The sequence below is a fragment of the Gambusia affinis genome, linkage group LG19 (genome assembly GCF_019740435.1).
Source record: "Gambusia affinis linkage group LG19, SWU_Gaff_1.0, whole genome shotgun sequence".
NCBI lineage: Eukaryota > Metazoa > Chordata > Actinopteri > Cyprinodontiformes > Poeciliidae > Gambusia > Gambusia affinis.
Window position 1 is genome coordinate 13,480,046 of NC_057886.1, and position 27,475 is coordinate 13,507,520.

The 27,475-nt window shown below is 38.6% G+C and overlaps 1 protein-coding gene across 2 annotated transcripts; it reads left to right on the forward strand.

The window, feature by feature from the left end:
- Window positions 1-297: 297 nt before the first annotated feature.
- Window positions 298-27,061, forward strand: LOC122821788 (ubiquitin carboxyl-terminal hydrolase 22). 2 transcript variants are annotated; one of them, XM_044099997.1, is made up of 14 exons: window positions 298-761; window positions 1,511-1,543; window positions 12,270-12,402; window positions 15,175-15,288; window positions 15,395-15,496; window positions 16,541-16,707; window positions 17,862-18,021; window positions 18,436-18,541; window positions 19,511-19,669; window positions 20,996-21,122; window positions 21,608-21,699; window positions 22,922-22,984; window positions 24,931-25,080; window positions 25,162-27,061. In XM_044099997.1, exons 1-14 carry the CDS (start codon window positions 642-644, stop codon window positions 25,202-25,204), a joined length of 1,569 nt encoding a protein of 522 aa, XP_043955932.1. In that variant the 5' UTR covers window positions 298-641; the 3' UTR covers window positions 25,205-27,061. The 2 variants fall into 2 exon arrangements, with proteins under 2 accessions (XP_043955932.1, XP_043955933.1); XM_044099998.1 differs by lacking the exon at window positions 1,511-1,543 and having other exon boundaries at window positions 299-761.
- The last annotated feature ends 414 nt before the right edge of the window (window positions 27,062-27,475 follow it).

The following is a 27,475-nucleotide window of genomic DNA, read 5'->3' on the forward strand; positions in this document are numbered from 1 at the left end:
ATAATGATTGGACTGCGATCTGACTCTTAAATTAAATGGGGCAAACTCTTGTACTCATGGAAGCACTTTACACCATTCAAGAATAACACTGTTACAAATTCCTGATTGTCCATATACTCCCGGTTATCCTGAATGGGAGGTGTGTCACTTCCCTCAAAGGAAAACATCATTGATAAAATTCCAAACTCCGAAAGACGGAACACACCGGGCAAAAAACCCAGCGCACCAAACGTGCAACAAAGTTGAACGTAGCTACGTCACGTCTTTGTGTTGACAAATCATGACCCACATGGGCGGGCATTGTAAAGCTATAGTTGAGAGTTAGCAGGCTAACTAATCGTGAGAGTGGAAGTGGAGCTAACGTTAAAGGAAAAGACAACTGTCAAAAGAGAGAGGAGAATAGGAGTCTCAGAGGACTCAGGATTCTGTTAGATGGCTACATGAACTGATTCAGTGTTAGCTGATAACGACTGAGTTTATCAGATGCCTGAGGAGCATTTTGGATACTACACCGATTGTCCCGTTTCCAAACGGAAACCGTTTCTGGACACAGACAGTAGTGCTAGGTAGCCTAGCTGAGTGAATAACCCAGGAGACTCCTTATTGTCACCTCAAACTCCATCCTGAATGTTTTGTCTGTCATGAGTCCGGCCGGGTGCTCCCATGTGAACGGTTATAAGGTGGACAATTGGAAACAAAACCTCCGAGTCATATACCAATGCTTTGTTTGGAGTGGTACTGCTGAGACCAGGAGACGCAAGGTAAAAAAAAATAAAAATAAAACACACAGAAACTGTAACGTTTGCCACTGAAACAGAAGGGAGATGTATTTTATTTGGCACTGACACGCGTAGAACCGCGGTGTCCCGCATGAAGCACAGCCACAGCTGAATAGAATTGCTGTATAACTGGAACTGCTCAAGTAGCTAGCTCCGCTGTTAGCCACCGGTAAGTTAGCTGCTGTGGGTCTGAACTGCGGAAACCGGTTGCTTGTTTGCAGCAATAGAACTTAAAACTTCAGTTTGTCTTAATGTGGTGCAGCGGAATGTCTTCGGTTTCGCTGAGCGGTGATATTTGCTGAATAAGTAAACTTGGGGTTTGAACAATTGTGGCCACGGACTAACATTACCTCACCAAATATGAACCCATTGTGTTCCCCCTTCCGCTTCCCCACGCACGAGTAGAGTGGAGTTCCTCCTCTGGTCGGCGTGGGTCAGATCTCTTTCTACCCTGTCCCTCCTTCATTTTAACAGAGCAAAATGATGGGGGGAATTTGAGTTGATTACCTTATTATCACAGTTTGTGTCTAAGCACGGCCTGCACCACTCCCTATAGCTCTCGACAATACGATGTCACTACTTCACCCTTTCTGTTCCCCTTTCATTTTTAAATCTTACTTTATGATTTCAAACCCCGTCATTGCCTTATTGTAGTAATTTGTTGTTTATTGGATCAGTACTGATCTTCTCTCATGAGTGTTGTACATTTTTATGTCGTTGTGATAAATCAGGTGCCTCAGAGTGATGCAGGATGGACAGATCTGGTGAGTTGATGCTGCTTGTACCCCACCTCATCTTCACTGACATAATGCAGGTAGAGCAGATGCATAAGAGCGAGCTTGCTCTCTCTTCCCTAGCATACCCGCCTTCTCCAGTACCTCTTCACTGAAAGGATAAAAATAAAAAATAGGTGTAACCTATTATAGGCTGGAGGAATCTGACCAAAGGCTGCACTGTTAAAATCACAAATACACAATGAGATATGACCAAGTTAAAATGAAAAGAATCTCCAAATTTGTATTTTAAAGGATTACACTTGAAAGTGTATTTAAAGAACTTTTAAGTTATATCAAGATTGTGTATGTAGGTCCAAATCTAAGACATGGCATCTTAGAAAAAGGATTTTCAAAGGGAGTTGTTCCCATTTAATTTAAATTTAAAACATGAAATAAAAGGGCTAATTTCAGGATGTTGTAGATATTGCTGGGAGACATTTAAAAAACCTTTTGATGGAGGGGGCTCAATACGTAGCAAACAGACTTTCACAGCACAAACCTGTGATGTAATTGCTGTAGTTAAAACCATAGGCAAAACTGATTATGCTCAAATATTAAAACACATTTATTATAAAAATTGTAAAATGTATGGATATTAATTTTGTGGTATTTTGATATTGGATTTTCAAGAGTATTTTGATGGAAGGCAGGATAGGGCTCTTGTTCCGGTAGGTCATTCCAGCATTGTAAAAAACATAGATCCTTACATTAATTCTCAAAATTTTCAGACAGCTGTCAAGATTTCCGAAATTATCATAAATTAAAATGTCATAAGAGGTTTAAAGCTCAAACGGTCTAAACAGATCTGCTTTGATGTACTATGTTTAGCCACTGAATCCCGTTCTCGTTGCCTGAATGAACCACGGAAAAGTGTTTAGATGCAATAGAAAATGATTACTTTTCAAGTACGGTAGATCAGTAAATTTCAGTGATCCATCTGACATTATTTTTAGACACCCTAGCGATGCAGATAGCAGCAAGCTGCGAGTCTTTTTCACTCAGTAATGGCGTCCATGTTGTCAGCATAGCAAGGCAAAATATTAAAACTTTTGCCTTAATATGCATAGCGTGGTAGTGCTTATATAAGCTGTATTCACTAATCAGGAAAAGCATCCACTTCCACAATGGCCGATCGAGCTGAAATGTGAGATTTTTCACTGCATTTCTAATACAAACTCTGGTGAAAAATGTCTCAGTTTTTGTCTCTCACCCCATCCACCTCTGAACATTCTAATGTCTTGGGCTAGATTACACCACAGTCTGGGATTTTCCCCTCCATTAGTTCATATAATTTCAGTGCATTTTGCCAGAATCTCTCTAATCAGCACCAGTTGTTAATTTAACTAGATGCTGCAGTAAAAAAGCCAAGCAATAGGTTTTCCATTGCTTTATAAGCAGCGTACGTTTGCTGAAATTAAAAGAGTAAAGTCGAAATGAAGACATTGAAGCTGGTTCTGTTTAAATTCCACGTTTGTAATAGATTCAGGAGTCTTGTGCCTCACACCCTCTCGCTGAGCCTTTTAGCCAATGTGACATGCAGAGCAGCAGTCGTGCTGCACACAAGCAGCGTGCTCTCGAGAAGCGAGGCATTCATCTATTTCATCCTTGAGTTCTCAGTTCTCTGGGATCTTATTATAAACGCATACACTAAACCCGCATCGACGCATTCAGAAGTGAGAGCAATAGATGACGGTATCATGAAGCGTTATGATCACCGTCTGTTGTTGAAAAGACAAGCTTTATCGCTGTATTGCTCAATGCTTATTCATCCTTCAACAATGGCGCAAATGAAAATCAGCTCAAATTTAGCATTGCGTTCTCCATCGTGGAGACTCTTTCAGTGATTTGTTTTGTTGCTTACTTGCTGTTCCACATATATATTTTTTTCTCATTTCATTTTGTTTTTCTCTTAAAGTTTGTTCTTGGCTGCTGTCATCCTCTGTTTCCTGAGGCTTAAATCAATTCCCAAGCAATGTGCAAGAGCTAATCTGTCACCTGCTCTGTTTGCACAGTTAAAAGGCTGCTTGGGTATTATAGGTTCACTGGAAACCTAAAGTAACTACATCATTTGTTTCCTTGCCCTCTGAGTCTATGAAACCTCTGGCTTTTATTGTAAGCTGCAGGCTTTGTGCTTGTGTTTGTCATTGTTGTTGAAAAGAAATCTCTGCATGGCCACATGTTTACTGCTGCAGGCTTTAGAGATAGAAATGTGAGTGTGTTGCATGAGGTTTTAATGGCTTTGAAGCTGATTGTTATGCTTACATAATTTGCTTCATTATGTCCTGCATATTGGAGCTAAATGGCATGACCTATCAGATAGTCAAAGGTCTAAACTTAGTCATACCTGAGAGAGACTACACCCAGGTTTACCAAAGAGACTGGTAAGGAGAAGAAAAAATATCCAATAACCCTTTTGGTCTTTTTCTTTTGTTTTTCTTTTATTCTGTTTTTAAATAAAGCTGTTTCTCAGACTACTGTCACGTAACAAATTGATGAGATTTCTGGTCAGCTTTTCATCAGAAATGTTTTTGATTTAGGTGAAACAATGTTCTTTAACAACATTCTTTAGTGATGTTGCAGTATATTTTTTGCTTGGTCTGTGTGGTGAAGGGTGAATAGGTGAAAGCCTTGAAGAATTTATTCTACTTTAACTTTCACAATTTGTAACATTATGACTACAAACTTCCATGTATTTTTATGGTGACTTGATGTGATAGACCAACACCAATTGTGCAAAATTGTAAACGTGAAGAGAAATTACTTGGTTTTCAACCAAGACATGATATATTTTTGCAAACATGCAAGTCTTTTGAGATATTACTCTACCAGCTTTGAGCAACTCCATTATTTTGGAAAAGTGTGGATGAATCAGCTATTAAGCCTTGCTAGAGATTAGATCTGCTTCCAGTTTTCAGACTGTTTCACTGTGTCTCCTATCGTATGTTCATGGTTGTTGTCTTGCTGACACTTCCACAACAGTTTCAAGTCTTCTGGAACCTATAGGTTTTCATCCAGGATTGACCAAATATATAAACCCAACCATCGTCTAATCAACTCTGATGAGCTTTATTGGCTATGTTGAAAAAAGAAAAAAAGTGTCCCCTGAAGCATAATGCTGCGACCAACATTGGTTCATGGTAACGTAGAGTGCATTACTAATGGTTGTCCTGCCAACAGTATTTCCCCCTTGAGTTGTAAATCTCTACAGCTCCTTCAAAATTACCACAGACCTTTGGGCTCCCTCTCTGATTAAGCCTCTTCTTGCCTTGTCTATGTCTTGGTGAACAGTCATACCAAACAAGTGAGGTCTTCACAGAGCAGTTAATTTTATGTCTATATTTTGAATTGCACACAGATTAACTTAAACAGTTGAGTTCTGTACTACTAATAGTTACACAGAACTTAATCGAAAGATTTCAGAGTAAAGGGGACTGAAGATGCTTGTTCTCTACAAAAACAATGTACAATCTCTCTTCTACTTCACAGTCTTGTTGTAAGTGTTGGCAAACAACATGAAATCATAATTAAATAATTAGTTCATGGCTGTGACATGAAAAAATGTTAGCTATAGGGTTACGGATACTTTTGCAAGGCTCTTAATAGAACATGCATAAATCTTTCTATTAAAAGGATTGACTCCATCTGTATTTGAAAGTGATAGTTTCACATTAAAGATGCACTTCAAGGTATTGGATTATCTTGTATATGAAATAAGATGAAAGTAGGTTAGCTCGTACTGGCAGTATTTAATGTCATATCTGCTTTGAAGAGTTTGCTGTCACTTTGATTAAGGCAGTGAGTTTTATGATTACAAACCTCTCTGAACTAGAAAGGAAAAAAAAACCCAACATCTCCACCCCCAACCCTCAAATGTTAACCAAGATGCAAGATGGAGCAGGGATTGTTAGGGGTAGAAAATGAATATTTTCTTAAGGATAAAACATTTATGTCGCTCCTCCTCCCCCTTCTTTTACTTCACTTGATGCGTGGATTCTCAAACATAAATGAGATGAGGCATGATTTAATCCACAGAGTGGTTGATTTTGGTGCTGTGAGCAGATCTTTGTCAGATCCGACTCCATCACATCGCAGGCCTCCTGCTCTGTGACTCATCGGCATGCATTTGGAGCAGCGAGATCTATTCCTACAGACTGTTCATGCTGCTTGCTTGTTCCTCTTCTGCCTTCACTCCCACGTTGTGGCTTCCTCCTTTATTTTTTTTCCCCTTGCTTTCAATTTTTTCTTTTCATTGTCAACCTAGTTAAAACCATGATTCATGTTGCTTCCTGCGTATCTTCTTTCGGATTTTTGTGCCGGGAAAAAAAATACTCAGACGGCTCACATTTTATTAAATGTAATGCAGTTTGCGCGAGATCAAGAATGGTTATTCTGAAATGTAACGGAGGTTATGTGTCAATTTTCTATTTCTCTCACGCACTATAGTTGTGGTGGTGCTGGATTTGGCCCCTATCCAGATCTGATTCCTTCATCTCTGTATGCTCTCCATCATCCTGTCTTGTCTGTTGTGGCTTTTGATTTGTCAGTCATAGTGACTCTGGTGGAATGACTCAGTCTAAACAAATGTAAAGCCCTCACGGGGTAATTGGTGCCCTCATGTGTCTTCTTGTTCTGTTCTATTTGCTGTCCAGTTCTTTAGATATTCCATTGTAATATGTATTTATATTCAGCATTTTATTATGGTTTTAGGGCACTTCCTTTTCTGTCACTGTTGTTTGATGTTCTCTTTCTATATGTTAAAGTCCTCTGAAAAAAATCAATATGGACATATCAGACCTTGAACTGGAACTTTGTTTCAACCAGGAAGTGCATGATTGGTGTTTCTCATTGTACCACAAAAGAACAATACAAAACAATACCAACCAATTGTTTTTATTGGTTGGTATTTTGTAATGAACATCATTGTCTGAGCTAATGAATAAGAAACTTGTCTGACTGGGAAAAAAAGAACACAACTGTCTCCATGTGACTCAACCCTGCTTTTCTTCTGTCTTTTTTTTGTTCCTTTGGCTTTCCACGACTTTAAATGATCCTCCCGATTTGACTGTTCAGACAGCTTTTGAAAGGCATTGTTGCTACAAAACATGGTGGTCAGGGTTTGAGCCAGCCCATCCAGCCCCCCCTCAGAACTGCCATCTGGCTAATGAGCTGTCCATCACTTGTCCATGGCTGTCCAAGCCCAGAACCTAGAGGTAATCAATCTCTTTTAGTGTGGACACTCTGTTAGTCCACTGGTAATGCCTCAAAAGCAAGTAAACGTTTCTTTAAAATGTCTAGAAATGGTTGTGTTTATGAAAAATGTGAGAATAGGTGGCAGTAGACTGTTGAAAATTAATTAAATAGGAATACTTTTTATATTCTCACTTTTACCACATTGTCAGCCGCTAATGGCCCCATTGTGCCTCTCTGCTGTGTGGCTTATAGATGTTCCAGAAGGTAATAGCTAAGGTCTGGTTGATCCTAATTGGTACTATGGGGTTGCACTAACATTGAGTCTAATGTTCTTGATGCTCATTCAGACCAATGGTACCTTCCTTGTAAGTCACTTCGTCTGTCCCTCTTTAGTTTGTATGGATGAACTGGTCTAATTTTCGCAGCTCACCTAGGGGTGGACATGTAGGAATTGTGTGTTGTAGATTTTTCTGTGTTTTTCTTTTTGCAAGTATGTATACTATGAATTCGCAAAAAGTATTATGAACAAACACTTGTGTGTTTAAAAATCTGAATGTCTTTACCAAACACTTTAATCTCAATGAGATTGGATGGAGACCATCCATGAAGATCTGCAAAGCATCACCATGGTAACACATAAAAATGCTTCCTGTTAAACCAGTCTGTTATCAACTGTATCTGTATGTAAAGCATCACAGAACTATTGAAAGGCAAACCTCAGCTCCAGTGTCAAATTTTTCTGCTGAATATCACAGGCTTTCTTGTGGGTTTACACAGCTGAAGAAAAGCTTCTCCACCAGATGATGTTGCCACCATCTTGTTTCACCTTGATGATGGTGTGCTCAGAGTGGTGTCAAGTATTAGTTTTCTTCACTATAAAATGTTTTGCACATAGGCAAAAAAAAATATTTTAAGGATGTTTTTTTTTGCATTGAATTCCATACTGTGGCATAAGATCAGAATAAACTGAATGCATAGATTTTTTTTTATTATTCGAAAGTCAAATCAATAATTTGCCTTCCCTTTCACATGTTGAAGGGGAAGGCAAAAAGTGGCAGTTTTTTAGTTCCATAAAATACCAGAGATTCAATAAAATTTGTGGATTAAGTTTGCCAAGGTTTAAAGATGTTGAGAATAAATGGTTGTTCATGGTAGTGACTATAACTTCAAAACACTTGAGCACCATCATCAGTTCACTTCATATGTTTTTAGTTCCATGGAGCTTTACTTTATAGGTTGGCGTTTATGATACAAGGAGAAGCCACACACTCCAGCAATCCCTCACATCTCCCAAATCCCAGATTCATTTGGACGATGTGGAAATGCGTTCTCACGCAAAGCCCCACAAATTGTCAACAGAGATCACAATGAGCAAATAGAAGGCAGACAAAAAGAAAAAGGGAATCGCATAGAAAATTTGTCTCAAGGGCGTTTTGCTGGCAGCGCATATTGATGACATTTTGTGAAGGGAGGAAAAATGGGTTGCAGTCCATAACACCGTCCTGGTAAGATGCTGACAGACTCCATCCCATGGGGTCAGTTGGCTGGATAAAGCATCACCACCAGTTTCCTCATGCTATTGTTTCTTGCTCATGTTTATACCGATTCAGAGGCTGATATGTATGCTGTTTTGTACATATGCGTTTGGATTTGGATTCTCCCTACAAATATCTTAACATGTGTGCTTATTGTGGAAATATTTTGCAAGCGTTTTTAGGCCTTTAAACACATTTCAGCTCGATGCATTGTTAATGTAGTTAATGGTTGAGCTTATGGGTTTTGCATACATTCAGAGGCTTATAAATGCTTGGCAGAGTGGTGACTCACTGTTCTCATATAGCAATGCGCTCAAGCCTGTATCAACTCTCCTCCACTCGCACCCTCCCGTCTGTGTTTTTTGCAGCAGCCGGAGTGTGCTCAGTTGATCCAGACCTTCATCCACAATATAACTGTCATTTTCTCCCCTCCTTAGTTTCAGCGCATCACATTACTGCCTACATGAATGCATTAAGTTGAATACTAATAGCGGGAGGGTGTGCCTATGTAAAAAATGCACGCAAAAGAGCAGAAGATCCAATAGAGAGACATTAAAGTGCTATTAAATAAAATTACACGATGCTGGATTTAGAACGTTGGATGATTTATAGATTTGCGCCTGCATCGTCTTAGCCAAGATCACTCAGAACCTCAAAGGAGCCTTATTCTCTTTTTATTAACAAAATGATTTATTCATTCAAATAATGCATCTCTTCTTGAGATGCTCCAGCAATCAGCAGCGCTAAGCCTTTATACAGCCATGCAAAAGCATTCACTCCCTTTGAGCATTTTTGTATAGCAGAACAAAACATTTCAGTTCATTTTATTTTAAATTAAATGCGATACAAATTCAAACTAGAATATAAGTGAAGTGGAAATGGTAATCATACACAGAGTTTGGATTTTTGCAAGTGAAAATGTAGCATTCTTTTGAATCCCTTTTTCTCTTGAAGTAAAATCGAGTTCAACCAAGTAGTTTATGCCCAAGTGGCAGCAGAAAACTAGTTGCCACAGTAAAGGAGCCATAAGACAATCTTAATTGCCCCAAGCTGTGTCAAGGGCACTACAAACATGTAGAAAAGAAGCCAGATGGCCTACATGTGCAGCGATGTGGTGGAAAAGTAACACTTCACATCACCTTAAACATACCATCACCCAGGTGTAACATGGCGGTGGCCGAGTCATGCTCTTGGAATGTTAATCTTTGGCAGGGATAATGAGTTTTAGAAGAAATTTGTCGAGAAAAGTTCTTAAAGACGAGGTAAAACCTAGTACAAGGATTAAATTAGTGTTAACCTTGCCCAAAATGCTAAAATGTTCAAGAGCTCTGGTCTTCAGGAGAATTCTATAAGTTCATTCTTCTGCTCTTGAAGCGAGCCGTTCGACCACAAAGAGAGCATCCCAAATGGGATGCAGAGTTACACAGTATGAACAGAAGGTTGCTACCTAGGTGACGCTGGTCTCAGTAATCTGAGCTACCGGCTGATCAATAGACGATCTAATAGAACATTAAAAGGCCCCCGGCACAGACATAGAGGCAGGACTGGTGAAACTGAGGAAGAGATGGCCTCTGAACCATTGCCAGGGGAAGAAGACAGAGATAGATTTTCTGCTCTCTGAAGAGGTGTAGAGTAGGATAAAAAGGAGGGCAGGGCGTGGCACTCACTGGCTTTCTTGTTTTTGTTTTGGACTTGTGGTGCATGGAGGGGAAAAGGGATGAGTAGACTTACTGCTTTGGAAGGATGCGCTTAGACAGGCAGTGGAAGACACCCATTTAGGGTTTTGCTCTTTTTACTTTTAACAGATGCAGGCATGTTCCTTGATGAATTGAATGTCATGTTTTATGTCTTCCAGAAAATCATTTTTATTTTTTATTTTTATTTTTTTCCCCACTAATTCTTTCTGGTTCTGTTTGAGTCACTGTTTAGCCAGTTTCAATAAAAACAAGCTTAGTGTTAAAGACCTTAAATATCCACTGAACTGCAGTGTTGTTACAATCCATGCCTCCTACGGATATACAGACCAGATTGGGAGCTTTTCTGTGAACCTATGTGCATAAAATGTGACCTAACATGTAGTTCAGTGAGCTGTGTCATCTTTAATACTATGAACTAATTTGTAACATTTATTTTAGACTGATCTCATAGATGCAATTATTTTGATTAATTGTGCAGGAACTTGCGTACTGAACACACTTGTTTTTGTACATTAAATCTTACAGCAGCACTCTCACAATGCTTGACATGGTGAAGAGCGGTCATGAATTTTAACATATCTCAGTCAAACAGAGTAATCACGTTAATGGGTAGCCAAGCTCTTTAGCATTGGGTTAATGTGTTAAAAGAAGTATGATGAACTGTGATTAAATTAATAAAGCACAGTCAAAACTCTCTGCCACAGTGGTTTTATAATGGTAATTGCTTACATTTATCATTTTATTCACAGTGCTACAGCCAAATAAAAACTAACCGTGATTTAACACAAGATACAAATGTTGACTGATGTTGGTTCTGATGAACTTATGAAGCTGTTTAATGTTGTTTTTTATGTGTTATGATGGGTTTAGTATTCAAGGAAGGTGTAGATACAGAATGTTGACTGAGAAACATAAGCATACATGTTGTGTGGTGAAGCGTTAAAAAAGGCAAACTAGTTGTGCTAATCTTGCATAAGTAGTAGCTTGTTTACACTATAAACTGCCCACATCAGCCCTCTATTAGTTTGACAACAATTCCTCAGATTCCCTCACTTTAGATATTGGGGTTTTTTGCTAATCCTGAGGAAATATTTAGAGTTCTTAAATTATTGGTAATTACCAGTGTCAAAGAGAAATATCTTATGTACAATTGGTTTTCTAAATTATGTATTTTGAATCATGCATGGAAAAGAAGATGAAAGGGATGACTCCTTGTTTTCCCATTATACCAAGGGTTGATGTTCAGATGGAGTTTAGTTACACTATTGTATCTCTAGACAAAAGTGAACAATATGTAGGTAACGCTGTGCAAGTTCACTGAGTTTGTTTTCAAAAGCTTTAGATATTCTTTGGTGCATGTTCATCTTGCACTGAATTTCCACTATTTTATTAGTAATGGGTAACTGATAAATGGCTTGTGACAGATTTAGTATTTTTTGTGCATCTTCGCCTGCTTCACACCTACTTTCCTCAGTTCTCACCCTCTTTCTTCCTTACAAAGCGGACATTCTGGTGACTTTTCTGCTCTACCATGACCCCTAATGTGCTTAAAAAGGATAATTGGCATAAAACAGGACACAAAAACACAGATGTCTTTATGCTACTCTTGTAAGCCTTAATTTACAAGAGGCTACATTTTAAGATTTAGTAGTGTCTACAGTATTTAACAACTTGCCATGTCGTTCTGCTACATTTGTACACATTAACAGTTGTACTGCTGAACGTAATGGGAATTGGCGGGACTTGGACTGGCTCTCGGCACATTTGCCAGTAGTGTCAAGCTTTCAGATGCACAGTTTTGCAGATTGCTTCAACGATATAAGCCAAACCTATCACCCACACACACACACATGCACACACGCACACTCCCACTGCTGATGTGGTGCCTGTGTGCCTCAGACAGATCTTGCTCATCTCCTGCAGTGCGCCTGCCAAGCAGTAAATCCCATCATCGTCTGCGTGTGTTTTGGAGAGTGAAAGATTCTTCGTGGAAATATGTTGTTATTCGACTGTATTTGATTTGTCAACAGACAGAGCAGTCGTCAGTCTGCTTTCATGTCAGGTTTATTCAAGCAATGTGTTCTCTGAAGTGTTTACGGGAGCAACTGGAAGATAGAAATCTGTTTCAGCTGGCAAACAGTTCCTCTCTGTATACTTCCCACTCACCATGAGTGTTTTGTTATCTCCTCCTTCACTCTCACTCACTAGTTTCTCTCCCTTGTTTTCATCCAAACCCCCATCCTCCCTGTTTTTTTTGTTTTTTTGTTTGTTTTGTTTTTGTTTGTTTTACAGGCCAAGTCCTGCATCTGTCACATGTGTGGCGCTCACCTGAACCGACTCCACTCTTGTCTCTACTGCGTCTTTTTCGGCTGTTTTACAAAGAAACACATTCACGAACACGCAAAAAGCAAACGACACAATCTAGGTAAGTGACCAATTCTTTCATACATACTACTCCCCGCAATATGTTTTACAATTGATACTTTCTGGAAGTTAGCACATTCATCAGAGGTACACTGAAAGTTTACTTCACGTTTTTGTTTCTGTCTGTCAGCTGTAGAATGAGCCATCATTACATCAGGCTAGCATTAAATTATGTTGGTGTCCAAATGAGACCAATGTTCCCAATCCAATTTAAGAAATGTCAGATTTCACTATATATACAAATGCATTGCTTGCTTCTCAGCTATCTTGTGACGTCTCCCAGTCGTCTCTTCATATAGACATACTGGTGGATGTCAGTAAAATAGAGCATCATAAAAAACATTAAACTCACTGATAAATTAAATGGCTTTATGTCTTTATTTTTACATTAAACACCTCAAAGTCAGTTTTTCAGAAATGTATAATATCTCGCACAACCAATAGTGTTTTTTTATTTATTTATTTTTAAAGTAAATGCATTACATACAATCATGGGTTAAAATGCTGACTTGCCAGATTTTCAGTACACTGTGAATGACACCTTCCAAAAATGATGGTAAGTAACAAAATGTCATTAAGTTAAATCTTCTGGATGAGTTCTGTATACTACCCTATTAATAAAAAGTTTAAAGAAAGGAAGAACTTGCAGAAAAAGGATTACAAGCAGCAGATGTAATGCAGATGATGTCCTTAGAGGTGCCAATAGGCCGACTGCCACACATCGACACTACGTAGAAGTACTTAGCTGTGAGTCAACATTTTGAATTGAATTACTGAAATAAATGAACTTTTCAGTAATATTGTCATTTATTAATATGAAGCTGTACATTCCATTTGGAGTAATTGGTGTCTTCATGTTGTTGGTTTTGGTGATGTCTTTGTACTATGCTGTTGTTATTTCTCTCACCAATTTGATATCAAAAGGTAGGCTATTCTTCAGTGACATCTGAAGTGAGATCTTGTATACTAATCAGCTTTTTGGGATTGGACGAGCCCAATCATCATTTACAAAAGGCATTTTAATACAAATGTTTCATTGTCCCAAAAATGTCTTATTTGTCAACCACTGGTACACCGTGGACACTCCCTGGCACTCTAAAGTTAAAGGCATTTTAACTACTCCAGTGGTTTTAAAACAGGCTATAAAACAGTCTGTGTTTTTATCCATTAGTCAAATTTAATGTGGAAACTATTAAAAATGCATTAGCACCACAAGTAATTTTTTTATTTATTTATATTTCTCTGACTCGATTTGTTTTTGCCTCTTTTAAAAATGACTTGTTGCACATTACAGATATTGGGGCTAACTAATGCAAGTTTGTGCTGTCTTTTACTCAATTTGCTTGCTGTTTGTGAAATGTTAGTATTTTTAAAAATTGTTTGAATTAAAAGAAATCTCCAATTAACAGACGTATGATGATCATCGCAGTCTTTGTTGCCTGAACACAGGGAAAACATAGGTTTTACTAGATACTTAGATTCTTTAAACCTTTCCTTTTTAATTCTTCATTTTTGTGCTTTCTTGTTCACATAATACTTATGTCTTTCCACTACTATATGGTGCAGTTATAAGATGCTAACATTTTAACAGGTGTTTCAAGTATCTTAATTAGAACTTCTGCTCCTAAATCTTGTGTTTCAATAGTAGAGGAACAGCCAACGTCAGTGATGTTACATTCAAGTTAACAGAGCACATCTTAATATAGCAGAAGAAATTGGTTAAAGAAACAAAACTAAATCTTCTAAAGGCCTTGCTTTATGTGAACATTCTAATTGTGTTAAAAAAAACATTAATGTCTAAGATTGTTACTCTGATGTAGGCAAATTAACACGTAGGGGCAATACTTTTACTTTATTGTCTTTAATGGCTTGAGTTGAATTAATGCTGCTTAACAGTTTGGTTAAACACATATACCCAAGTGAATGGTTATGGTGTTAATTAGCTTTGAGCTACACAGAAGCTGCTCTGACATTGGCCCTCTGCTCATCTCTGCTTCAAATCAAATTAATCCAATCTCCCCTGTGTGCAAAATGGTTCGATGGCAGCTTCACTCTCAGGGCTGCTTTCGTGCTGCTTCAACGTGTTTGTTCTAAACAGACTCGCTCTTAGATCTCTTCAGATCTTCAGCCCTTTTCACATCTACTTTTTCTTTCCCCTCATGTTCCAATCTTTTCATTCGCTGTTCTTGTGCTTCGCTCAGGTGAGGAAAAGTAATCGATTTTTGTCTGTCAGTGAAGTTCTTGTAGTCAATATATTCTCCTCTTCCATTGCCACTTCATTGTGTTGCATTTCTTTCTGTCCTAAATCTGCACATTCGGTTGTTGAAAGGTTTCTGAATAACGCTGAAGCTTACTTTCTTAGTGTGGGTAGCGCCAAAAACAGAAATGCGTCCAGTTAAACTAAAAATAGGTTGTCACGGCAACAGAGCTGAGGTATTGTTGCTGTGGACTTGGAGGATGGAAGATGGTGGCGTATGTGTTAGTACATGGGTGGGAGAGGTGAAACAAGTATGCCTATACCATCACTGTTGCTGTTTCATAGTTACTCAGTTTATATAATAAAATATGATCACAAATAGATTCTGGTGAACTTTGACCAATATTACTAGTTCATGGTACTGAAACATATTTTTTTTTACAAAAGAAAAACATGATCATCTATGAAAATCGGATGTATTACTTACTTACTTTCTCCTTTAAGTTTATCTTCCTGAACCCCAAACTATAAAAATATATTATAAAGAATTTGTAATGTCATTTCTTTTCATTCCAGCAATAGACTTATTGTACGGTGGAATATACTGTTTTGTGTGTCAAGACTACATATACGACAAAGACATGGAACAGATTGCCAAAGAGGAACAGAGGAAGGCCTGGAAATTGCAAGGTATATTATTCTGCTTATATCAGTCAAAAAACACAAAGGTAGCTTTTTAGTCCATTTTGTCTTAATATTTCACTGCTGTCATATTTTTTTCTTGTGTGTCCAACAGGCATTGGGGAGAAATACACAACGTGGGAGCCGACTAAGAGAGAGCTAGAGTTATTACGACACAATCCAAAGCGAAGGAAAATCACTACAAACTGTACCATAGGTAGGCAATAGCGTGCACTTGTTCAGCCTGTGTATCATAATCAGAACAGTTTTTTTCATTTTTTGACAGTTGTGAGTTGTCATGGTGTTTTGTATTTTTTGTGCAAGTGTGCTGGGGTTTAGTTGTGCATTTAAGTGCAGTACTCAAGGTCAACTGCACAGAGCAACCCCACAGGCAAAGCACAGCGAGATGCAGAACTCTGTGTTCCGAGTTGGAAGTGCATCATAAGCTTCGTTTTGTCTCTTTTATTCACTGAAGCTACTGTTTTACAGCAATCTGTTGTTTTCTTGTAGTCTTGGTCATTTTGTTTTATCCGTTTGGACCTTTTTTTTCCCCTCAAATCTTTAGACAGAATTACTGATCAGCCTGACTGACTGACTGATGGATTGTGTGTTGCTTGGACTGTTTGCATGCCAGAACCAGTGTAAAGTGTTTAACATCTTACTGAGCACGCTCCTTTAGCACCAAACCTTACTCGGTTTGGATCGCACCCAGAACCTGGCTGTGTTCCACCTGTTCAACCGGCCATCAGAGGAGGACTCTAAATGAATTGTTCACAGATTTGTGGTCTTCTCCAGGATGCACACTGTTTGTTGGCTTGGACATCTAAACCAAAATCATATTATTAAATCACAAGTCATTTATTAATTAAACTGTTTCAAGAAACATTTGAACACATGTGAGTGGAAATGTCCACAGAGTCCACAGGGCATGTCCTAACACAGTCTAAGCTGTGATGTCCAGGGGAAAATGTGAAATGTTTTTTGAAGATATTAATATGAAAAGTAAGATCCTGACAGAGAGCTGATCTAAGTTAGCACAGATGACAAAAAAGCGATGAAATAGGCCTTTACTACACCTACAGTTCGAAAGCCAGCCTCAGTGTCACACTGCTTCTTAATATTGAGCTACCTATCCAATTCCTAAATGAAATAAATGCTTACAGGTTAAACTCCTCCCTTCTCCAGTAGTATGAAGTAAAATATGTGCAGTTTCTCTGCCATGTTGTTCTCACACTTCAGTTTTTGTGTTTTTGTCCTGCAGGTTTACGAGGGCTAATAAACCTGGGCAACACGTGTTTCATGAACTGTATCGTCCAGGCCCTAACACACACGCCGCTGCTGCGAGACTTTTTTCTCTCCGACAGACACAAGTGCGAGATGCAATCAAACTCCTGTCTGGTGTGTGAGATGTCGCAGCTTTTTCAGGAGGTATGATGCACTGCTTGCTTATAGGAGGTTTTTTGTGAACTTTTTACTTTAATTAAGAAAAGAAGAATTATTTATTAACATGCAGCCTAAATCTGGGACTTTTAAGGACTATATATATATATATATATATATATATATATATATATATATATTTTTTTTTTTTTTTCCCCTTTGGGTTTTGTGACTCAGCCTTTTGCAGCGGATTACACTCGGAGAGGGAGAGGAGGAGAAATGTTGCCCGAAAGGAATGTGAACAGCTGTTGAAATGAAAGGAAAGGAAGCCCTGTTAATTTTTTGTTGTACCAATTTGCAATTAGATGTCATGCAGCCTTTTATTTAGCAAACTATTTTTACTTAGTATGTACTTTTAGATCTTGCGATCTAAAAGTATTACATAATGGGTAGCTGGTCTTCTCCCACACTGCCTAACTGTCTTCCTACATCCTCTCTCTTTGCAGCATACATACAGGCCCGCAGATGGCAAGTGGCGTTCTAAAGTATTATGAGTTGATTTGCCACCCCCATCTCAACACCTTTGCAGTCTTGCAACAACACAGTCTAGCTGGGCTCTCTTGCTTCTCAGTTGGTTGATCTGTTAAAATGTATAGGAGTGGTGGGGAAGTAAAAAAATTCTGTAAATTAAACTCTTAAAGTGGATTCTGATCATAGTGATTGCGTGAACCTAACAGTCATTGTGGCCTTGCTTTACATTTGTATTTTTGGAAAAAAAAAAAAAAAAAGTAAATCACATAAAAAGCTAATGATCTCAGTAATTTAATGTCCGTGCTATTTGTGTTTATGAATAAATTATTCCTTAAACACATAGTCTGCATTGGTAAATATGATGGTGGCAGCAGCATGCTGTGGGGACGTTTCTCTTCTGCAGGGATGAGAAAGCTGGATGAACATGGATGGAGCTAAACTGGTCAGAGGTTGTAAAAGACTTGATACTGAGACAAAGTTTCCCTTTTTCAGCACCAACACTAAATATACAACGGGAGCTAAAATCGATTGCTTTAAACCAGCATATTGATGTACCCTATAACAATGGGTCCAGAGGAATTCACTTAATCACAGCACAACCATAACACGACACAGGGGAAGAGGTAAGAGACATTTTCAAAGCACTAAGCATCTTTGCTTTGTGTCCTCAGTTTTACTCGGGCCACCGTTCACCCCACATTCCCTTTCGGCTTCTGCACCTGGTGTGGACTCATGCACGTCACCTCGCAGGATATGAGCAGCAGGATGCCCACGAGTTCCTTATTGCAGCATTGGATGTTCTACATCGACACTGCAAAGGAGACACGATAAGTAAGCTTTGCTTGAATCCCTCTGACCCTTGTTTCAAATGAAATGTTTTTCTCGGTTGTACAAAAAAACCTGACTTGGTTTCTTCTGACATCCTGAAACACGATTTTCAGAGAATAGTTTTCATAGAAAATTGTATAGTGGTAGTCTTGCGTGTAAGAAGGTTGTACCTGATATTATTGGAAACATACTAAAGGAGACTAACAATGGTTTATACCAAGGGAAATGGGTAGAAAGTGGTATACAGAATGTAAATAGGCCCTGCTGCAGTGAGATGTCAGCCTCACTCCAGACATGGCAATAAGGATTTCTTTGAGAACCTGAAAGTATTTAAATAGAGAAGTGACACTGCTACCGGTGAAGTGTAAACTGAGAAAGAAGCCGAACCAGTTTTTCAGATTTCTCTATTTCTGGCAGGAGATGACAACGGGAAGAAGACCAACAATCCAAATCACTGTAACTGCATCATTGACCAAATCTTCACTGGAGGCCTGCAATCTGATGTTACCTGTCAGGTTTGCCAGTAAGTGTGCAAGACTTGTTTATGGCTTGTAATAAAGGCTTTTTATTCCCTTGGATTTACTCGTCCATCCACCTTTACCTACCTCTCGCCCACGGGTAGATCAAAATGGACGCTACCCGTTTTCACATGGTGTTTAACCATGTGTCTCTCCTTCTCCTATTCAAAGAGCCCGGTCCCTGCAGAGCTACTTTAATGGGGGTTGTCTAGACAGCAGCACGATTGAAGCGCTGCCCGCCTGCCCCCTAGAGCTGTCCTGTCGCATTAATACAAGCACGCTGCACTGAACTGCAAAGCACCTTCCCCAAACTAGGAGACAAACCTCGCCCATTGTGATGTTTTCTGCATTGTCTGCTTTAACAATTAATCATTCTTCTTCATTTTCTAAGAAGGCTTTCTGCTTAAAGACTACAAGAGGATAAGCGATTAAGGAACAGAATACATCAGTCCTTTGTACAAGGGAGGGAGCCAAATGGTGCCAGGTTACTGCAGGGTGGCACTCCCATCACCATAAATGCATACCCATTTGATTTATTGGCTTCCCACTGCTACCCATAGAGAATTACAAAATCATGACTCATCTTATCAGTATTGGTGATGTGCAGCAACTCTTCTCTTCTGTCACACTATTCATATCAGCCATTAGAAGCATCCATTGTGTGCTGCAGTGTATCGCTGCCATTAGGGTAAAAGACAAAAATCTTTAAAAAGCCAATTTTCTTTGTAGCCTTACCTATTAAGTGTGAATATTATGCACACACACAGTTTCCATCCCGCAGCAGAATAAAACAAAAACATGATTCAAAACTAACTTTAAATGTGTAATCTGCAGCATATATCACCATCGTTTCATCTCCTGCAATAATTGACAAACAGACCGACGGTAAAACCTCACTCCCATTTATTATATATTGTCCTGGACTAACCTCTCTTTCTTGTGTTTGTTTCTTTTCTTTTTTTCTTTCTTCACAGTGGAGTTTCAACAACAATAGATCCATTTTGGGATATCAGTCTGGATTTGCCAGGCTCATCTACGCCTTTCTGGCCTCTCAGCCCTGGAGGGGACGGCAGCACGGTCAACGGCGAGAGCCACCTGTCAGGATCCACCACACTCACAGACTGCCTACGCAGGTACAAACTCATTTGACCCCACAAATTACATTTTCTCTCTCTTTTTTTTATTTTTTTTTTTATTCAGGGGTAGAAGATGGGGACAGAAAGTCTGAACAGTTTCCATTTTATTGTCTGTGTTTCTAAATGTATATTTTGTTGTTATGACAAAACATTTTAAAGAAAAAGGATAAATTGAAGAATAACGACATAAATTGTAGTAATTTTAATCTACTAGTTGTCGGTCTTGTTATCTGATCAGATCAGTCAATCTGACAAGCCAGAATGCAGACAACTGCATAAATAGCGGAAGTGTTCCTGTCTCACAGAGAGGAAAAATCTAACAAATATCAGCACAATGGACCAGTGGAAGCACAGAAATAAAGGGAATTTTCTCAAACTCCACTGACGCCACAGTCAGAGATCATAACTAGCTAATATCATATAAGGGCTTATTTTACTCATTAAATCCATCCAAAATGACAATTCCCACCATCTCACTAACCTCCCACTGTTCAGATAGGTTTAAAGACATGTTCATTCAAAATCATGATTAATTCCTAATTCAGATGGATTTAGAACTACCAACTCTGTCCAAAACTCTGCAGCACATTTCTCTTATTAGACTGAAATCGTTATCTGTCCTGAAAGGCCAGATTAGTGCATCTCTACCACTGATTTATACTGCTGCTATTGGTAATGTTCTCTTTTCTGTTGGACTCGAACACTAATCCTATTTAGACACGGCTGACTAGAGGAAAAAAAAATAAATAAATGTTGTTATCCTTACTTATTGCCTTTTGCAGTAGTAACCAAACAAATTTCATTTGTCTCCCCAACTCCCCATGCTTGTACAAAGAGTCACATGTGGTGTTTGCTCAGTCACAACAACCTTGTTATGCTTGGATCTCATCTTCTCCCATCACCAGGTTGACGGAGCAGGTGTGACCTCTCAAATCTCCTCCGCAGCCCCCTCGTTCTTGCGGTTTCTTTTTCACTTTTCCTCATTTTGTTTCATTTCCCTGCCTCTCTACCTAATTCCCTTTCTGCCCGTGCCCTCAATCTCTACCTCTCCCATTTGTCTCAACCCCAACTCTTTTTTTTTTTTTCCCCCCTCTTTTTTTCTTTTCTCGCCTCCATTTTTTTTCACTGCAGCACCTCACACACCCCTACTTGCTGCAGCAAGTCTCTTAAAGGTACAGAGCAGGCGGAAGCTGTTGCGCTTACTGAACTGAGATGCAACAAAATCGACACTCTGGTTAAAGATAAAAGCCTAAGATCATGATTCTGTGATCTGTAATCATGCGGATTTACAGTTTGTCACACGTTTTGTCTTCTGGTCTGCAGGTTTACGCGGCCTGAGCATCTTGGAAGCAGTGCCAAAATCAAGTGCGGCGGTTGCCATAGTTACCAAGAGTCCACCAAACAGCTGACAATGAAAAAGCTCCCCATTGTAGCGTGTTTTCATCTCAAAGTGAGTCAGTAATGATGTGTTGCCAGTTTATTATTGGTCTTCACTCCAAGACAGTTGCTTTCTGCACAGAAGCCTTATTATGGGCTGTGTATTGTAAGATTATATTATTTTATTTATACATGTGGTTGAATCTTTCTGCGTAGGTGTGTTTATCATCCCATATAGCTGTTGTTACTTTACCTCCTACTGTTTTAGTGCTTTCATGCTCTGTCCCAGGACACCCATGTATCCTATGACTCATACAGTCATCCACTGTCCATGTTTTATTTATTATATGGCAGTGGAGACATATAATCTTTAGAATATTTATAGGAACACGCTGTAAAAGGATTGCGCTAAATAAGTCCAAGGCCATTGCTAGCTTGCCATTATTGTGTTGAAAACATAAATCTCATTATAAATTGTGTTGTAAAATTAATTCATTTTAATTTTGAATTTACTTCCTTTTCCCCTTTCTCTCGTCATTCCTGTCTGGCCCTCTCCAGCGGTTTGAGCACTCTGCTAAGTTGCGGAGGAAGATTACTACCTATGTTTCCTTCCCTTTAGAGTTGGACATGACGCCCTTTATGGCATCCAGGTGAGGCTTCAGTGAAAACTTGAAGTGCTTTGTTTTACAAAAGCGCTGATCTTTTCTGACTTATGATGGGCAGATCATTTTTTTCTTGTGTTCATCTAAGGTATTTTTGGTCTGATAAAGTATCCAAGTCTGAAAACGTGTGGAAAAGAAATTTTACTTCCCCAAAATATTATAAATATGGTCATAAATAGCTTTAAAAATTACACATTGTAAGGCTACATATACATGTCTATAAAAATTAAGCACTGTTGTACTTATTGTGTAATTACTGTTTTCGGGTTCATATTTCTTAAATAAAAACTGTAATTAAACAGTTTTTTAAGATGGCAGGATTGTGGTGTAATCTGTAATTTTAACACACTTGACTAGAATGAATTCATCCATCTTGAACCATTCAGCATCTTTATCATGACTTGTAGTTTGAAATATGAATGTTAATCTGTTATCCTAAGAATTTGAGACTTCATACACACCTTATGAAAGGGTGGGGAAATCACATTAATTACTGATAAAATTGTTTCAATAATCATAAGATTGAGTGTAGTCTTATGATTAATGATAATGAAATTGACCTTTAATCCTCATGTGAAGAATGTAGAAAAAAAATCTGACAAACACTGTGATTTTAACTTAATCTAAAGACAAGTTTTAACCAAAAAATGATATATGCTTTGCTGCTGTATTGGCTGGGGTATTGCATATAGACATAACAATTAATGAGTTTCATGTAAATCAATTATTTTATTGAAACTAAACAACAAAGTGTGACCTTAGAGGAACTTGGTTAAAGAACAACAAAAAAAACAACGAAGAATTATAGAAATGTGTATGTGTGTTAGAGGGATAAACATGGTAATGAGTGAGATTAAGAATTATTCACAATGTAGCTTTGATACAGAAAATGAGACAAACGAGTATCAAAGTGAGGTATGCCATTTTTCAGCAATGTATCTTTTTTATTTTATTTTGCTAAAGCAGGTGCTGCCATTCATGTTCAAGTAATAAAAAAAAACTTTCAGTCTGGGATTTCTGTTTACTTACATTTGTTAATGTAGTGAACCAAAGAGTCAATTATTTATAAATTTAGAATTTAAAAATGTCTGGAATGTTCAAATTGAGAAAAGTCTGTTCCTATCATAAATTGTGTTGCTCTGCCACCTAGTGGAAATTTATTCTCAAGTAAAATGTAAACCTGTAATTGTTTTTCTTCTGTCATTCACAGTAAAGAGAGCAGAATGAATGGGCAGTATCAACAGTCAGTTGACGTATTAAACAACGACAATAAGTGAGTACCCGTGGTTTAGCATCTGAAGGAAGAATGATCTCTGCACATTTTATTCTCCTTGGTTCTAAAGCAGCACAGTGATCACATAAATTTTAACTTGAGCACAGCAGCACATAGTAAAGACCCAAAGCAGCCGACTGTGACTTCTTCTAATTAAATCAGGCTGTGGTCTATTAAAAGCTGCTTAGTTTTCTTCATCCATGGGAGTTACAATGGCATCTATTTTCTAAGACATTTATGGGGGTGTGCTTGTTAATAAAAACGTCAAAGTGCTGCATGGTGGGGACATGCTGAGATTTGCAAATTAGCTTTATTTGTCTCTTACAATCAACACAATTGATCAATGCAGAAAACTGCTGAAAATCTTTTGTAGATGACATTAAATAAATTTAGAAAAAAGTATTTTATACATTGCAGTCAGAGCAATACATTTTTGAGTTTTCATTTTACAGATTATGGCTTTCAGCTAATGAATACATAAGACCAGTACATGTTAAAATTGTCTAATAAAGTGGATGTACTCTAAGGTGTATTCACTCATATTACTGCATTAATGCCCTGTTGCATGGAGGCGATCAGCCTATGACTCTGCCCAGGTGTTGAGGATGCCCAGGTGGCGTTAATAGCTGCCATCAGCTCATCTGCCTTATTGGGTTTGTTGTCTTGTCTTCCTTTTGGAAAAAAAAAAAAAAACTCCATAGGTTCTCTGTGGCTTTTGGTTGCAAGGGTTTTCTGGCCAATCAAACACAGTGATCCCATGATGATTAAAGCAGACACTGGTAGTTCTGGCATTTCAGGACAATGCAATCACAGTTCAAAAATCTCCATGGCTTTGAACCTGATGAAACACAATAGAGCAACACCAGCAGGTGACATGGCTCTCAAAGTCATCACAGACTGTGGGAAGATCACACTGGACCTCAAGCTGCTTAGACTATGTGCCTCTCCACTCTTTGTCCTGATTCTGGAATCTTGATTTCCACATAAAATGCAAAATGTACTTTGATCTAAAGAGAGGACTTTGGAGCACTGGGCAACAGCCCAGTCTTTTCCCCTCTCGCCCAGGTAAGAAACTTGTAATATCTCAGTCTCTGCTCGAGGAGTGGCTTGACACAATAAATACAATTGTAACTTCTGTCCTGGGTATATCTGCCTTGTTTTGACTGAGCGGCACATTTACTACACTATTTTTATTATTTATTTATTTTGCTTCCATTTTAAAAGCGGCCCATACAACCAACCTGTACCATTTTGTTCCTGGGCTCCCTTCTATTGCCAGTTCATAGGACAATGATATGGTACGGTTAGCGTGGAGCTACTCATGTCGCACAACACAGTCCTTTGATTGGAGGACAGAAAAACATCACTGCCTGTGACAAGTAGACAACATACTAGTGCATTACATTCATCAGCTCTCTAGTTGGTCTCTGTGTTGGTCGTTTGGGTGAGAGTCCTCAGTGAGAGTCCAACTGGCGGTAGAAATGCTCTCCTGAATTTGCCGGACCATAAAACGGTGTCCCGCTCAGCGGAAACGTGGCCATATGTAGTGACTCTTAAAGCGCCGACTGCAGCCTCTGTCCCTGCCTTGTTAAACTCTTGAATGTGCTTTAATTCAGTCCTTTTAAGACTGCAGTTATACTTATTGCTTGTGCACCTTTCTCTTCCACTAAGTTTCCTATTGATATGCCTGAACTTCTTTAGCAAAACCCTTTTTATGCTTTAACCACCTTGTGGCGTCAAATTCAACTGTCGTGTCCCTATGGTTGTGTAGTCTAGATTATAGCCGGGGTAAAACAGTTTTTGTTGATTTTATGTAATACTCAAATTATATTAACTAAATTTAGAGCTTTGTTAGCTGTCAGCCACATATATTTAAATTGACAAAAAATAATCAAATAATGTTTGATTAAGGAATCTAAATCATAGCTGATCTATCTTTATTTCAGGTATTCGTTGTTTGCAGTGGTCAACCACCAAGGCACATTAGAGAGCGGTCACTACACTAGCTTCATCCGTCAACACAAAGACCAGTGGTTCAAATGCGACGATGCCATAATCACCAAGGCCAGCATTAAGGATGTACTTGATAGCGAGGGGTAAGAACCGAAGCTCGACCTTTGCAGAACTCTGAAAAGGAAGTAATAAAATCTAAATCTGATCCTCGTTTTCCCTCTCAGGTATCTCTTATTCTATCATAAACAGTTCCTTGAGTATGAATAGCTCCTGTGACCACTGATCATGAAGAACCACTGCTTCACAGGGGAGAGAGCGAAAAGACGAGGGGGCAGGATGAAACGCAAACACACAAACCTACCTGAAACCTTTTAACTACCAGTCTGCTCCTTCACTAAGAGGGATTTAAAAAAAAAAAAAAAAAAAGACATGTAAAATCATGGAAACTTAAAAAAAAAAAAAAAAAGAAAAGCACTGAGCTACTTCTTGGCATCTACTTGACAAAACTGAATGAAAAGGATCGGTGGTGGAAGAGTCGGGCGTCGCCTGTTCTGATGTGGGAAGAGGCCCCAGATCCCACAGTCTCTCTGTCCCCTTTCCCTTCCTGCTGCAGGGATGGAGTGTGATGCTGGGCACACCTGGGATTTTCTTACAGTATTCTGACCCCCGCACCCCCTTCATTTCTCTCCCATGGTGCTCTCATTTCAACTGACCAAGCATTTAACTTGCTCAAAATGAGGACAGTATGTTTTCATATGCATATAGGACTGAATGCAAAAAAAAAAAAAAAAAAGAAAAAAAAAAAAGTTAAAATAAAATAAGTCGTATATACAAACCAGTGGATTGCAACCTTTGCAAGGACCCTTTTGAAGGTTTGGTTATGATACTTATCATTTGTGATTTTAGCTTTGAAATACTGTATAAATTCTAGTATACATCTATTTTTTAAGAGCAGAGAAAACATGGGAGAGCTTAGAAACGCTGCCTTTGCCAGTTGCTGGAGAAGCGCTGCCATGGAAACTAAACAGATCTGGACCTGAGTGTTCTCATGTTCATTTATTTACGTTTTTTTTTTTTTTTCTTTTTTCATTCTAATGTCTGGTTGAGGGCAGGGAATATCTATTTTTTTAGCAACTTGTTAAATTTTGAGTTTTTACTTTTTTTTTTTTCTGTGTATTTTTTTTCTACTTTTTTTCAGTACAGTCACATGTTCCTTGCTGTTCTGGTACCTGAAATGTTTTTTGGACGTATTATGCTTTCATTCTCGTGGAATTGTGGGTATAATGACGGTGTGGATTTATCAGCTCACCTTTGTGATGTTTAAACATGCTAAAAGAGAGCGTTCATGTGGCATTCTGCAGAGGTCTTTGATATGTGAACTTTAAATCTGAATCTTCTGTGCAAGAAAAGGAAAAAAAACAAACAAAAAAAAAAACAGAAATTAACACACTGCATGCAACCAGGCTTTTTGCGATCATGTGTGGAAAAATTGCCATTGATTGCGGCTCAAAGCTTGCTCCGGAACGACAATTTGCAGAGCGAAAAGGTGAATGTGTAAGATGTATAAACACATTGCACATATATGGGCACTACCTGACCACAGTCTGGCTCTGAATCCATCAGTGTTAAACTTCTTCATTGCAACTGTGGCTGGTGCAGATCACTGTGGTGTCGTTTCCCTCTGCAGATCAGTAAAAAAAACACAAAAAAAACAACAAAAAAACCCCCAAAATGATTCAGTCAGATCTAGATGATGCACATAATCCATGTCAGGGTTACTGAGATTGTCTGTATAAAAAGTACAAAATTTAAAATATTCCCTCGAGTGAAAAAATACAAATGAAAAAATGAGGGCACTTACCTGAGTTTTAAAAAAGAAAAGAGATTCGTATTTTGCTGCTCTGTAATCAAAATCAAACCTCCATATCTTTTTTTGGTAAGCGGAATATAATGGTTTTCTGAGAAGTAAAGTTCAACAGTTAATGTGTAACGGTCACATTATGGTTTTGATGCATTTTTGAGCAGTTTCAGGCCATCCGAAGGCATTCAGGGAAACCGCTGAAACAAAAGAAGAGGAGAGCTTCATTGTCTGTTTCAGTGATTAAACTCAGAACAAAACTGGAATGTGTATTTTGTGTGCCGTCCTTTGTTTCATTTTCCCTCTGAAGGACTAGATCGGGGTGGGGGGGTCTCAAACTCCAGTTCTCAAGGGCTGGTGTCCTGCAACTTTTAGATGTGCCTCTGCTGCACCACACCTGAATAAAATAATTGGGTCATTAGCAAGACTCTGGAGAGCTTATCTACACAAGGAGGAGGTAATTAAGCCATTTCATTCCAGTGTTTTATACCTGTCGCATCTAAAAACTGCAGGACAGTGGCCCTTGAGGACTGGAGTTTGACACGTGGACTAGATGATGCACTGTAGTACATCTGAGCCAAATGTGTATACCAGTAGTTTTCTATTGTCAGTTGTGCAGTTTATGTAACATCAATGAGCTATTACCGCAGCAGGGCAAAAGAATAATAATTTGTTGACAT